Genomic DNA, 13,768 nt, shown 5'->3' with positions numbered 1-13,768 from the left:
TTCAGAAGCTGACCACTGTCATTTAGAAGCAGCTGAAAAAAATATTCTGAGAACAATGGACGAATCACTCACAACACATACCACACTTCGGCTCCTTGGCTTTCCTGATACACAAATCAGGTGGATTTGGCTGCCGTTGGGATGAATGGGACTTAAACCCAGTGATTTTTTTCTGAGGGTATGCAGGGGTACACATACCCCTAAATATTTTGTGAATCTTTGCACTTTTGTCCATTTACTGTATTTATTTCCCCCGATTTGAACTATAAAATGGTGATTTTCTTGAGTCAAAATGAGAGTACCCCTAACACTTTATTTTTATAAAGAAAAAAGCACTGCTTACACCATACATCTAAAGCATATTGCTTCCCCCAAAGAATGCTGGGAACTGTAGCTTACCCCTAGCAGATGCATAATTCTTCTTGTTGTTGTTTAGTCATTTAGTCGTGTCCAACTCTTCGTGACCCCATGGACCAGAGCACACCAGGCACTCCTGTCTTCGCATAATTCTTAGCACTCAACAAACTACAATTCCCAGGATTCTTTGGGAGAAACCACGTGCACTGAATGCCTGGCATCTACACTGTCACAGTAATAAACTCTCATTTGGAAATGGCATGAAAAATATTCCCCTTAGGGGGTTGATTTTTACAATGATTAATTGTAGAATCCCATAGGTAAAGGTAAAGGGACCCCTGACCATTAGGTCCAGTTGTGACCGACTCTGGGGTTGCAGCACTCATCTCTCTTTACTGGCCCAGGAGCCTGCGTACAGCTTCCGGGTCATGTGGCCAGCATGACTAAGCTGCTTCTGGCGAACCAGAGCAGCACACGGAAATGCCATTTACCTTCCCGCCGGAGCGGTACCTATTTATCTACTTGCACTTCGTGCTTTTGAACTGCTAGGTTGGCAGGAGCAGGGACCGAGCAACGGGAGCTCACCCCATTGCGGGGATTCGAACCACCGACCTTCTGATCGGCAAGTCCTAGGCTCTGTGGTTTAACCAACGGCACCACCCGCGTCCCTTAGAATCCCATAACCCCCCTCCCCATTTTAAGCACTTTATCGTTCATTTATGATTATTGTTATTATCATTATGTCCTGCCGCCCTTTTTGTGTGTGCAAAAGTCAGAGCAACCAGGGCTCTCTGTTCCAGCCATTGATCAGGTCCCATTTATTTACCTTCACCATTGAATATGCAGCTCCAGGGAGCTCCAGGGGAGCTTCATGTGTCATTCTTGCCATCTTCCCATTGGCATCTGATTGGCGACAGTTAGAAAGAGGATGCTGGGCTAGATAGGCTTTTGGTTTGATCCAGCAAGGATCTTATTCTCTTAAATCTTCCATGTGCTCCGTCAAAGTGAGAACATTAGAAACTAGAATCCTGAGAAGGTTATGGGAAAAGCACCAAATTGGAGGACCTTACAATGTTAAATACTATGAGACCTGGGGAGGCAGGGAGGGCCATAGTACAGGGTCTGCTGCTCCCTCCCTCCACAATTTCATATTACATATGTGCAGTTCCTCATCAAAAGTTACTCTGGTATTTACCAAGGTGGCGGCGGCACTAAAGCCTCATAGATGGGCCACCTAGTTTGTGGAACTGGAGCAGAAACAACACCTAAGGGGGAAAAGGAGGGGAAAATTATATCTGCATTGCAAGTGGAACTAATGAATAGGGTTTTCCTCCCAAACAAAATTTAGCAAAATCCTTGGGAAGCGTTCTGTTTCTAGTTGGTATGGATGGTTAGGACAACTACCATACAATTATCTGCAACCATAACCATGTAATTTCCACATCCAATTTAATTATGATGCTGCATTAATAAAAAAAACACTATGATATTCTAAAGGATTTCAAATACGCTGCCCCAGCCATTGCATGATTATTAACACGACCTCGTTGTGAAAACAACTTAAGCTTTGTTCGCTGTATCTCGCCATAAACAGAAGAGAACCGTTTGAATTATGGCACTGAAATAATTCCACATTTCCTGTAGACAAATAGTTATTATAAGCAAAGAAAGTGTAAAGAGAGGCACTTCAAATGATATAGAAACTTGCATTTAGAAGCACCAGGTTTTTAAATTTTTATTTCCTAACTCCAAAATCCAACACGCTCTGTAGATTTAATAGCTCCTTCACATTCCAAGACAATCTGAGGTGTGAAAAAAAAAAGAGACAATTCAAGCTTTAGGGAATATTGGAGAATTATGTGCACATCTCGCACAAAGCGATCACCATATCTACTGTGGAGAAATAAACAGAGAACTATGACCGGACAAATTCATCCCTGATTTAACTCACATGCTAATCAATGAACTGCGACCAAAACATGATGGATGTTTTCCATGTTACCTGGCATCCTCAGCCAATGCCAATCTCATGATGGGGAAGTAGAACCATTACTATTGCATAGCACCTGGCATCTTCGTGAATGGATGCCATCCTGAATCCGGATAAAAATTGCCCTCTCTTGAGAAACTCATTATGGCTGCATGCTTCTCATTTCATCACCATTTGTTCTCTTGCGACGCCGAATATGCAGCTGGGTTACTACCATCTCTATGAATACTCAGACCAAGTCGTATGTTAATGCAGTGCTGTGTGAGCGCCATTTCAATGCGACTGGATCTCACATGGCTCTGTTAATGTTTGTAGAAAGGAAGCATCTGTGACAGGCCAGTGAAGTGGCACCTTTGTGTATCAGCTGGTAGGGAAAAAGTAACCGCAGCAGCCATCTTTGGCCCATGTGGTTCCTTCCTACAGACATCAGTGGAATGAGATTGGTCCACACAGCAGAAGTTGCCGTACAGTTCTAGTATCAAGGCAAGACTGTCCGATTGCCCAGAAGCGGATTGAGTCTGCAGTAAGGGGCAACGGAGTGGAGGGCAGCCCCACAACGCTTTCCTAAGAAATGCCTGTGAAGAGGAAACCATTTTAGAAGAAGGCAAATCATATGGCAGAGTGGACTATGTTTTTTGTTTTTGTTTTTTAAAAAACAGGGCTCTACCATTTCTCTTGCCACTTGTCTCAACTGTGCCAAAGAGTTGTAATGTGGAATAGCAGAGAATCTGAACGAGGATACATGGGGTTATATTATATTTACCTATAGCATAATTAGATGAAAGTGAAACTGGACTCTGTTTTATCAATATCTCATTACATTGGCAAAGGCCAAAGAAGAATCCTGGCATGTTGGAACATGCTGGATAAGTGTACTGAAGTGTCCAAGGATAATAAAAAAGGTAAGGGTAAAAGACCCTTGGATGGTTAAGTCCAGTCAAAGGTGACTATGGGGTTGAGGCGCTCATCTTGTTTTCAGGCCAAGGGAGCTGGTGTTTGTCCACAGACAGCTTTCCGGGTCATGTGGCCAGCATGACTCAACCGTTTCTGGTGCAATGGAACCCAGAGCGCACAGAAATGTCGTTTGCCTTCCCGCCGCAGGGGTACCTATTTATCTATGTGCACTGGCGTGCTTTTGAACTGCTAGGTTGGCAGGAACTAGGACAGAGCAACGGGAGCTTACTTCATTGCAGGGATTTGAACCATCGACTTCCAATTGGCAAGCCCATGAGGCTCACTGGTTTAGACCACAGCGCCACCCGCGTCCCCAAGGATAATAAGGGTGAGCTACAAGATAAGATGGTAAACATAAATCAGGAAACTTAAAAATAAATGGGATACAATTAGTTGTAGGGTGATCAACTGCTGGCTCTCTCTGTGACAAAGAAGATGGTTTAGCATTCATAGGTAGATGAAGTTACTTGTGAGGAATCAGCTTATGGTGTTTACTGCATCCTTTTATCTTAACACCTTAGGCAGGTGAAGGGAAGGGCCATTGCTCAGTGGGACAGGATAGGTGCATATAAGGCCCTAAGTTCAACCACTCACATGCTCAGTTAAAAATATCTTAAGAAATGATCTGCAAGTCGTCTCTGCCTGAGACAGAGCTGCAGCCTGCCAGTCAGAGCAGATAGTAAATGGACCATTGGCCTAATCACAAACAAGGCAGTCCATTATATCCATATTCTCAACTAGAAATTCTGAGTTTGTGTGTAACCTATAAAAATGTTCAGTCCAAGAAAGATTCAACGGCTGATGTACAGTCAAAAGGTGCCTTTACTTAAGCAACCACCACTACCACCATGTAACTGTGAATAGGGGTGACAGGGTTGGGGGGTATAACATTTTAAATAATAATAATAAACCCAGAATAAACCTCTTTTTGAGAATCAAAACCTCTGCCTTTTGTTTACCTACGGGACGTAGCATTTAATCGTTAGCTGCATATATGCTCATTTTAGGGGGAAAGGGGAGTGTAAAAGTGCTTAAGTATACTTTATACATTTGTGCTGTGCGCCTACTACTTTCATTACTAAATCGATAGCTAATTATAATGAGACGAGGAGATGATTATTTTGAAACATGTACAATTCATACGGTCAAAGCCTCAACAGCAATGTGAGCAGCTTCCTTGAAAGTCTTCCACTTTGTGCTCTCTCTCTGTTAGAATAGCAATCCAAACTGGGCCATCTATTTGTAACGACTCCCTTTTCAATGAAGCTGTAATCCTATACCTATTTACATGGGAGTAAGCCCTTTTGAACTCACTTGGATTTCTGTGAAGACATGGAAGGTAGCAAGGATCTGGTTTGGGCCTGCTCACTCATGTTTATCATTAGGCCCCTCTGAGCACGGGGCAGGGCTAGGACATCTGCATAAATCTCCCCCCTCCTTTGCCATGCTGCCTTTACACTATGCCTAGCATGGCAAAGGGGGGAGAATTTATGCTGATATCCTAGCCCCTGCTGCTTCCATTTGCACCCAGTGCCTTTGACATCTCACCTTGCAACATGCTAAAGATCCATCTTAGCCTCCCCATTCCTGGTACACAGGTGTGATACCACACACAGAGGTTTTTCAGACATTATCAATAGGATCGCCGATAGCAGTGTAGCAAAGGAGCATAATATTTATGGGCATGTGAGCAGAATCACAGCCCTGGGCTCAAACACTTTCTTTTACATCAGATCCTGCTACCCAGACTCATCCTGGGGCTGCTATCCCCACGGAGGCAGTCAAACTGACTTTTGAAGGAAGCACACAAGAGTACAAATTGCCACCACAAAGTCACACTGCATTTCCATGTCCGCGTTGCACGTGCTATCGCAAATGCACAGACACAGAAGAGGGAGAGAGAGACACCCCTTTGCAACTCTGTAAAGAAATGGACCAATGAAAATGCAGAAAAGTTCCCTTTCTGATTCTTGCACTTGCCAGTTATGAAAAGACGACTCTTCCTAAGCAGAACAACAAAAATAAAAGCCGGTTGACAAAACATTTCCCCCCCATACAAAGATGTGTCAACCCTGAGCTTGTAATTAAGAAGTTAAAATCTGTGATTTATATATATATATATATAATATTCATATATATAAAAATAGATGATCATACTAAGACTAAAAAAGTGAAAGAAATTTTCCATGTCAGTACTATATATATATATACTTGTGTCGACGTTTTAGCAACAGAGTTCCCTTCTGATACAGAAACTAATAGATACGAAGGATGCCGTTTCTATGCAAAACTAACATATTGATCCAATTACTGTTATCAGTTCCTTTGAAAACTGCCATTTGGTTAAGGTAATGAATACACTTGCAGGAATTTCTACTTGATGCCAAACCTGCAGCTAAAGAAAAAGGAGAGATTCTATCGCAAGAGATTAGTTTTTATGTCAAAACCCTCGAGTTAAAACTTTTCAAGCGTTGTTAAGACTTTGCTACAAACCAGATGGTGATGGGCAACTTAGTGGGCGCCTTTTTCAATTACATACCAGGGCTAAAGGGTAAAACCAGCTAGGACAAAGAGTGTTAGAATTCAAATCAGAAGTGTGCTAAACAACGTGAATATTCTGAGACGAATGATGTTCCTTGATTAGTAGACATATTCCTGCTTTTGTCTTGGACCTCTTGGCAAGTCTTCTATTTATGGCCAATGGAGTACAAATCATACAAAATATAAAAGATACTCCCTCAATAGTAAAGACCATTTCGGTGATCTGAAGTGCGATACAGAAGCACTCCTTGGTTTTTTTTATGTATATGTTTGAAGTCACATTTTGCTATTTTGTGGGGCCTTGGACTTAGCTTGATTTTTTTTTTGGTGGGGGGGACGGACATTCTTTATTTTGTTTCTCTTCTCTTTTTTCTTTGTAATGGAAAACCCACACTTTGTACCCTTAACCCTTTCCCGCCTCCCCCCCTTTTTCTTCCTGCAGCATAAAAGCAAATGAAGCTCTGAAAAGTCTCCTGTAATAAAAACGTGAGAAAAAGAGATCTTGCTGAGGAGCGGACAGCGTCTTCATCACAGCTATTTGAAGGAAACAGGGAAAGGTCACTCTGGCACCTGGTGCTCTTTGGAAATGCACAAAGGGGAGCAGGTTGCAGTGCCGCTCTCTTCTAGTAGAAAACTGTAAGTATTTGTGGCATGGTCCGTTGCCCAAGAGCATAAGAAAAAGAGAAAGTTGGCTGTTTTTGTTTTTATTTTCCGAAAGCTAAAAGGCAGTCATCGCTGACCAGAGCCAGGATTATCTGCACTGTTTTTGCAGTAGGAGAGCCAGGCAGACGACAAACCACGTGAGTGCTGACCAACTGGGCTGACTGGCTGAAGAAGAGTCCACTTCCCTTCGGTCTGAATCAACGAGGGGTGCGTCTGTGGTGATGAATTCAAACTCTGTGGGACAAATGTCATCTGTGCAACCGCTTCCGCTTCCCGAGCCACTGGTCTCTTCACCTGCGGGAGTGGAGGGGAGAGGGAGAATGTCATCATCATCATCACCACCATCATCTATTTCTTATACCCCATGCATCTGACTAGGGTACCCCAGCCACTCTGGGCAGCTTCCAACAAAATATAAAGGAACACACCAAAACATCAAACATTAAAAGCTTCCTGAAATAGGGCTGCCTTCAGATGTCTACGAAAAGTCATATAATTGTTTATCTCAAAGGAATGTCTCGACCCCCATTGATCAGCCCAGACACTGAGGTCCAGCTCCGAGGACCTTCTGGTAGTTCCCTCACTGCGAGAAGCGAGGTTACAGGGAACCAGGCAGAAGGCCTTTTTGGTAGTGGCGCCCGCCCTGTGGAACGCCGTCCCATCATATGTCAAGGAGATAAATAATTGTGTGCCAATGGCCCCGTGACCAAGGTCCCCAAGTGGATAAATAAAACACATGAACAAGCAGATTTTGGTTTATGGGTTCAAATAGGGGCACAAATAATAAAATTATTATTATTATTATTATTATTATTATTATTATTATTATTATTAAGGCCAACTGTCATGGATGATGGAAGTTATGGGCCAACAATATCTTGGAAGATCTCTGGAGGCCAGGAAGGACAGACCTCTCCCCATGAGACCTCAGAGAGCAAGCATGTAAACAGCACTGAGATGGGTCAAGGCAGTTTCCTGGTCCCAAGGAAGTTTTAATCCAAAAATAATGAATAAATGGATCACAGTGGACATTGCAGCATCTCAGCCAGTGGTTTCGACTAAGAACATCCTTGAAGAATACTTTTCTACCCCATTAAGCACTGCTGTTGTAAGGGACCCGATTAAGAGAAGTTGAATGACGCAAGATCTTACTTGTATCCTGAAAATTCACATCGTTCCCATTGTACGCGTTCTTGAGTTTGTTCGTCATGACTCTCAGGGCCATGATCTGCTGCCTTATGTAGGTGTCGGGCCTGGTGATGTCGACGTCAACCTCAGGATTGTTGATCTGGTTGGTGAGCCCATCATTCATGATCTCTGGGAGGTATCTGTGCATCAGAATGAAGAACGGCATCAGAATGATATGCCATGACCAAGAAATTTCACTAGTCCCTGACACAAAAAGCCAGAAAGTTCAATTTGTCATTCCAATGTATATGCAGCATTTGTTGCAAACATGCCTCCATGACCACTCACTCAATCCAGTTAGTCTTTTAAAAGTTTTTCTTTTTTAAAGGAACAGGCAACCTGTTTTTCAGAATGGTCACTTTAGCTCACCAGTAAACCCACCGTTTGAAACTGAATAAGCCGTGAGTCCCAGTCAGGCAGGCTTTACATGTATTATATGATGATGATGATGATGATGATGATGATGATGATGATATACTGTGCTGGTTTACACATTTAGGAAAGCACTTTGCTTAGTAGCAATTAAGAAATGTATTGTAGTTAATGCAGGGGGTTTTTTTTAGGTAGGAAGATGGGAAAGAAAAGGATTTTCAAAAAATATGTATCTGCATTAAAGAAGGAACTGTATATTATTTTGACAGGTTTTAATGTAAACTCTGTTAATATTATTAACATGCCGTGACAGAAATGAATGCCTGCAAGTGTAGAAAATGTTATGTGAGAAGCACAAGGAAACTGGCACAAACCATCTGCATCTGTGCCTCAGAGGAAGTGCTTTTAGATAAAGAATAATAATCTCATTTTTAATCCCTTCACTGTCAATATTATGAACTAAAAGCTATGGATCGGATTTAAACTAAGGCTACAATCCTAAATACTGCACACATTATACATTTAAAGCACCTCCCCAAAAGAAGCCTGAGAATTGTATCCCCCCACGCAGAACTACAATTCCCTGAACCCCCTGAACAAACTACAGTTCCTAGTATTCTTTGAGCAGGGAATGTGCTCTAAATGCACACAGCCACAGACTAGGAAGTAAGCTCCACCAAACACAGTTAGCCATGACTCAACTCTTGATGATTTCAGTGGGAATTAAATGAAACTAATGGGCAGAGATATCCAAACTGGAAGAGGCACCAAGTTCCGTGTAACAAGCGGGGGCTGGTTGTGTGTGCAAGGCCCTCCGCCATCTTGGGGAGGTCTGGTGGGGCCCTCCACCACTGCAGGGAGGCCTGGAGGGGCCTAGTCCCTCAAGATTGGGGGGCAGAGCTCAGCCCTGTCCCCTTTGTGGGGCTCAGTCCCATAGAGTTGGCATGTATACAAAGTGGGGTCTGGCAAGTGTGGAGCAGCCCCAAATGCACTGTATCAAGGACTTCTGACTCCTGCCGCAGCACAGGCTGCCTGTTGGCTTTGCACAGTGGTGGCTTGATGCACTTGTGGGGCTCATCACTGCCAGCGGAGGCATACAGGACATAGCTGTCAAACTTCCCTTTTTTTTGCGGGAAATTCCCTTATTCCAACACCGTTTTCCGCTGCTTCCCGCTGCTATCCTGGATTGTAAGATATCCCGTAGACTGTCCCCAGGACAGGTGATGCTGCTGATCCCTTATTTTCAAATCTGAAAGTGGACAGCTATGATACAGGATTGCAAACGACTGGTCATGTTGGACTGGTCATGTTCTGCGGATGCCTGATGATCGTCTTCCAAAGCAACTACAGTGGTACCTCGGGTTACATATGCTTCAGGTTACAGACTCCACTAACCCAGAAATTTTACCTCGGGTTAAGAACTTTGCTTCAGGATGAGAACAGAAATCGTGCAGCAGCGGCACGGTGGCAGCAGGATGCCCCATTAGCTAAAGTGGTGCTTCAGGTTAAGAACAGTTTCAAGTTAAAAACAGACCTCCAGAACGAATTAAGTTCTTAACCCGAGGTACCACTGTACTCTATTCCGAACTTAAAAATGGAAAGCGTAATGCTGGTCATCAGCAAAAGAGGTTTAAAGACTCTCTCAAGGCAAATCTAAGAAAATGTAGTATAGACACTGACAACTGGGAAACACTGGCCCGCGGGCGCTCCAGTTGGAGAACAGCCTTTACCAAAGGTGTCATGGGCTTTGAAGATGCTCGAACTCAGAACGAAAGGGGGAAACATGCTAAGAGGAAGGCACATTTGGCAAACCCTCACCGTGATCAACTCCCACCCGGAAACCTATGTCCCCATTGTGGAAGGATGTGTGGATCCAGAATTGGCCTCCGCAGTTACTTAAGGACTCACTGTTAAGACCGTGTTTATGGAAGTCAATCTGACTCAGCTACGAGTGATCGCCAAAGAAAGAAGATTGCGACCTATATACTGAAAGTCTGCATTAAATCCCATCTCCACTGAACTGATGGATAGGTCGGATACCTTCTGTCTATGCATTGATCAAATTCTACAAACACCTTCCATATCTCCTCAAAATCATTTCTCCTGCATATTCCCCGCCTTGCCTTAATGGCACGTGTTAATTTAAAGCTGACCGTAAGTCCAGAGGTAGCATTATTACTAATTTACGATGGGGTGGAAGTTTCACAGGCTATGAAGGACTTGCTCACAAATTTATTGACAGCTGCACAAATTATGATAGCTAGGAATTGGAAGGGGCAAGCAGAATATAAAATGGAAGGATGGTATAAAGAGGTGTGGGATATTTTTAAATTAACATGTACCTGCTTTCTTTTTAATTGGATAGGTTTCACAAAATCCACACATAATTGACCCAATTATACAGAAATAGTGTCTCACTTTTTTTTGTTTATTTCAAAGACTTTTAATTTTGATGAAACATGTTTTGTAAAGTTGCATCAATCTGTGAGAACGTGTTGTGTTCGAAACATCTTTCTTCCTTTTATTTTTTTTACATAGATGTCTTTTTAGGAATGTTGTTTCTGCTCATTTCTTTTTCTGAGTACCGATAGTGACAGAGGCCATCGTGCTCTGTATTTCTGAAAAGACTAAAAAGCTCAGAAAAAGCTATGATTGCATTGTCACTTGTTCATTAGGGTTCCATTCACATTATAAGAGCTGTTTCACACTCCCAGCTCCCTGGTCGTATATGGCCTGATAAAATTACATCTCTGATAATGAGGCATTCCTGGCTGCCTTTCAAATAAAGGGCTAGAAAGATCAATCCTTCTCTGTGTTATTTGCTAATTGATGGCCTAGAATTAACTCTGCCTGGCCTCTTCTTAATTAATAGTGGCAGTTGTAGAGAAAGGAGTGATTTTAATAATCACAAGTAGTCTTGACACGATGACTTCTTCACAGTCACATAGCTTCCTTTGCCCTAAAACTTAAGTTAGGAAAGGGCTGGAGGTTCCCCCTGCTCAGTGATATAAGAGGCCCATTTTAAGGCATGTCTACTATAAATGGAAATTAGTTTGATATCAGTTTGTCATGCCTGTTTAAGAATGAATCCTGGGATTTGTAGCTTGGTAAGCGTACTGAGTGTGCCTAGTCTCTGGTTTCCAGATATAGTTCTGAAAATTTATTCCTTTAATCTTTATTCCTTTGTTGGAAATTGAGCCTTACATTGTCTACTCATAAGTACGTCCTACTGTATTCAATGGAGCTTACTCCCGGGTAACTGGGTAAAAACTGTGCAGCCTTACATTGCAATCCTAAGCATTTTTACTCAGAACTACTGAGTTCAATTGGATTTACTCTCTGGTATGTGAGTATGATCTTTTATTTTCCCTCTCTTCCCTCCCCTTCCCTTTTTATGAATGATCACCCACTCTCAGTGGCGTAGTGTGGGGGGTGCAGGGGGGCCGGCCGCACCGGGCGCAACATCTGGGGGTTAGGGTTAGGAGGCACAAATCCACGGGTTAGGGGGTGCAAATCCACGGGTTAGGGGGCGCAAATTACTTGCCTTGCCCCGGGTGCTGACAACCCACGCTACGCCACTGCCCACTCTGAGACCCCACAGCTAATTCTCCCCTGGCCTCCTCGCTGGCCCAAGTAGGACTAATTCAGCCAGCTAGCCCTGGTGATTATCTAATGCTTATTAGATGGATTTTCCCCAAATTGATCTCTGAATTTTATTGTTATTCATGCTTTTATACTGCATTTTATGCTGCTTCTATGTTGCATTACAATTAAGTGTTTTAAATTTGTTATTAGCTACCCTGAGCTCGGTTTTCTGAACCAGGAAGGGCAGGGTATAAATATATTGTTGTTGTTGTTGTTGTTGTTGTTGTTGTTGTTGTTGTTGTTAGTATTATTATATCCTGCCTTTTCCCCTGACAGGGACTCAAGGCAGCTTACAGCTGCAATTGTATTCCATTCCATTTATCTGTTGAAGGTGTTGTACACGATCCCTTCCCTCTCACAGTTCTACTTTACAACAACCCTGTGAGGTAGGATCAGCTGAGAGGTTGTAATTGGCTGAAGATGACAGGTGTAGATGTGTATTTGACATCTATGTGTGCAGGAGATCAAACATAGGAGAAGCTCCCTGAGGTGGAATAGGATGTCCCTATTTCCATTTGAGAAATGTTGGAGGGTATGTGTGTGTACCTTCAACACAGTTTCTGTGTGTGTATATCTTCAACACAGTATTTCAAGACAACGCTTCACAAAGTGAACAGTGCATGGTTCCATGGAAGTTTCAGATGCAAATATTAATATATATTTTTGGTCTCCCCCCCTTACTTAGCTTTGGTGTGCCCATTCCAGCAGTCCTCCTCATTGGACAGGCCTGCTGTCACTCTTTCTTCTTTGCAGATACTGTATGGTAAAGTTGACCAGAACTTTTTGGAAAGCTTCAGTTTTTCTTTAATGTCAATTACCTGATCAAAAAGACAAAAGAAGGACATTTGGTTAAAAAGAGATAAGAAAAGATGAATAGACTCAGATTGTGTGCGTGTGTTTGTGCACATGTGCATATTTTTTTCTTTTCAAGAATTACAAAATGGCAAATATTATTCTTGATAGTGGAGACTATTAAGGATAGAAAGATAATTTCTATATAGACTGAAACAAGGTGCAAACCACATGGGACTGCAATCCTATGCCCACTTACCTGGGAGTAGCTTCACTAAACTCAACCAGATTTATTTCTGAGCAGGGATGTAAAGGATTATGCTCTCAATTTACCTTAAGGCCATTTCTACATAACATTTAAATTGCCCTTGTGCCTTCCCTATGCATGTGACTTTGTGATTATCCATCCAAAAGTGAATGTTGGTGAAAAGCGCTTGTAATTCAAATTGCGTGGCAAGTCCCCCTCCCCCCTTGAGAAATAAAGACACAGGACACGGTATATAAGGTTAATGGGCGGAAAAATGGCCACAACTTTATTGATTGCAGGAATTGAGCGGTATTGGCTTAGGCATTGATCCTATCAGCTAACTGGCTTCAGCCCGATTGCATGAAGACTGGTAAGGGTTAACCACCAATAGGGGGAGTCCTGCTGATGTACATCAACTAGGATCTCCCCTGGGGTCACCGCTCGGGGGCGTGCCTTAGGCCCACACCTCCATAGGCTTCGGACAGGGCAACGCCCCCCGGAATCCTTTACTGGACTACCCTTTGCTTTGGGGGAAGGTGATGGCACTTCCTTCCCCCCTCATTTGCATAACAATACCCCTACCAACGCCTAACCACCAATGCCAGGAAGTTGTTATGATTTGCTACGAGGTAGGCGAAAAAACCAAATGGCAGGTGCCAAGTGGAAAAAATTCCTACCAGGCCCCTTGACGGCGACCAACCGAAGTCCATAGCAAGGACAGAAGAGTAAACTAAGGGGCGGGCAGGGTAGGAAACCTGATCAGCTGGAGAGGCGAAGAGAGGGCAGTCCTCGGGCGCGCCGGGCATAAATAGCCTGGGCCACGCCTCCCTGACCAGCCGATTGGCTAGGCAAGGAGCTGATGCGCCCGAGGATTCCCTCATTCTCGCGGGGGCTGCAAGCCAGCCCCTGTGTGCGTGGGGAGGGTGTGGGTCCACAACCCCACCTCCTCGCCAGTTCGGAAGTGGCTTTGTCAAAGTAGGCTTGTATTTGCAGGATAAACTGAAGTAAGAAGAGGAGCT

General features: G+C 43.4%; 1 protein-coding gene across 2 annotated transcripts in view; it reads right to left on the bottom strand.

The window, feature by feature from the left end:
• Positions 1 to 2,066: 2,066 nt before the first annotated feature.
• GPC6 (glypican 6) overlaps positions 2,067 to 13,768 on the bottom strand; it is a 796,760-nt gene continuing 785,058 nt past the window's right edge. For both annotated transcript variants that reach the window (XM_028728291.2, XM_028728294.2), the window contains 3 exons: positions 12,392 to 12,528; positions 7,658 to 7,833; positions 2,067 to 6,799 (listed from right to left, as the gene is read on the bottom strand). In XM_028728291.2, the coding sequence (XP_028584124.2) occupies positions 6,594 to 6,799; positions 7,658 to 7,833; positions 12,392 to 12,528 (519 nt within the window). In that variant the 3' untranslated portion in view covers positions 2,067 to 6,593. The remainder of the gene's footprint in view (positions 6,800 to 7,657; positions 7,834 to 12,391; positions 12,529 to 13,768) is intronic.

The sequence above is a fragment of the Podarcis muralis genome, chromosome 4 (genome assembly GCF_964188315.1).
Source record: "Podarcis muralis chromosome 4, rPodMur119.hap1.1, whole genome shotgun sequence".
NCBI classification, from domain to species: Eukaryota; Metazoa; Chordata; class Lepidosauria; order Squamata; family Lacertidae; genus Podarcis; species Podarcis muralis.
The sequence above is the reverse complement of the archived record's forward strand: the minus strand, read 5'-3'. Positions and strand labels throughout refer to the sequence as shown.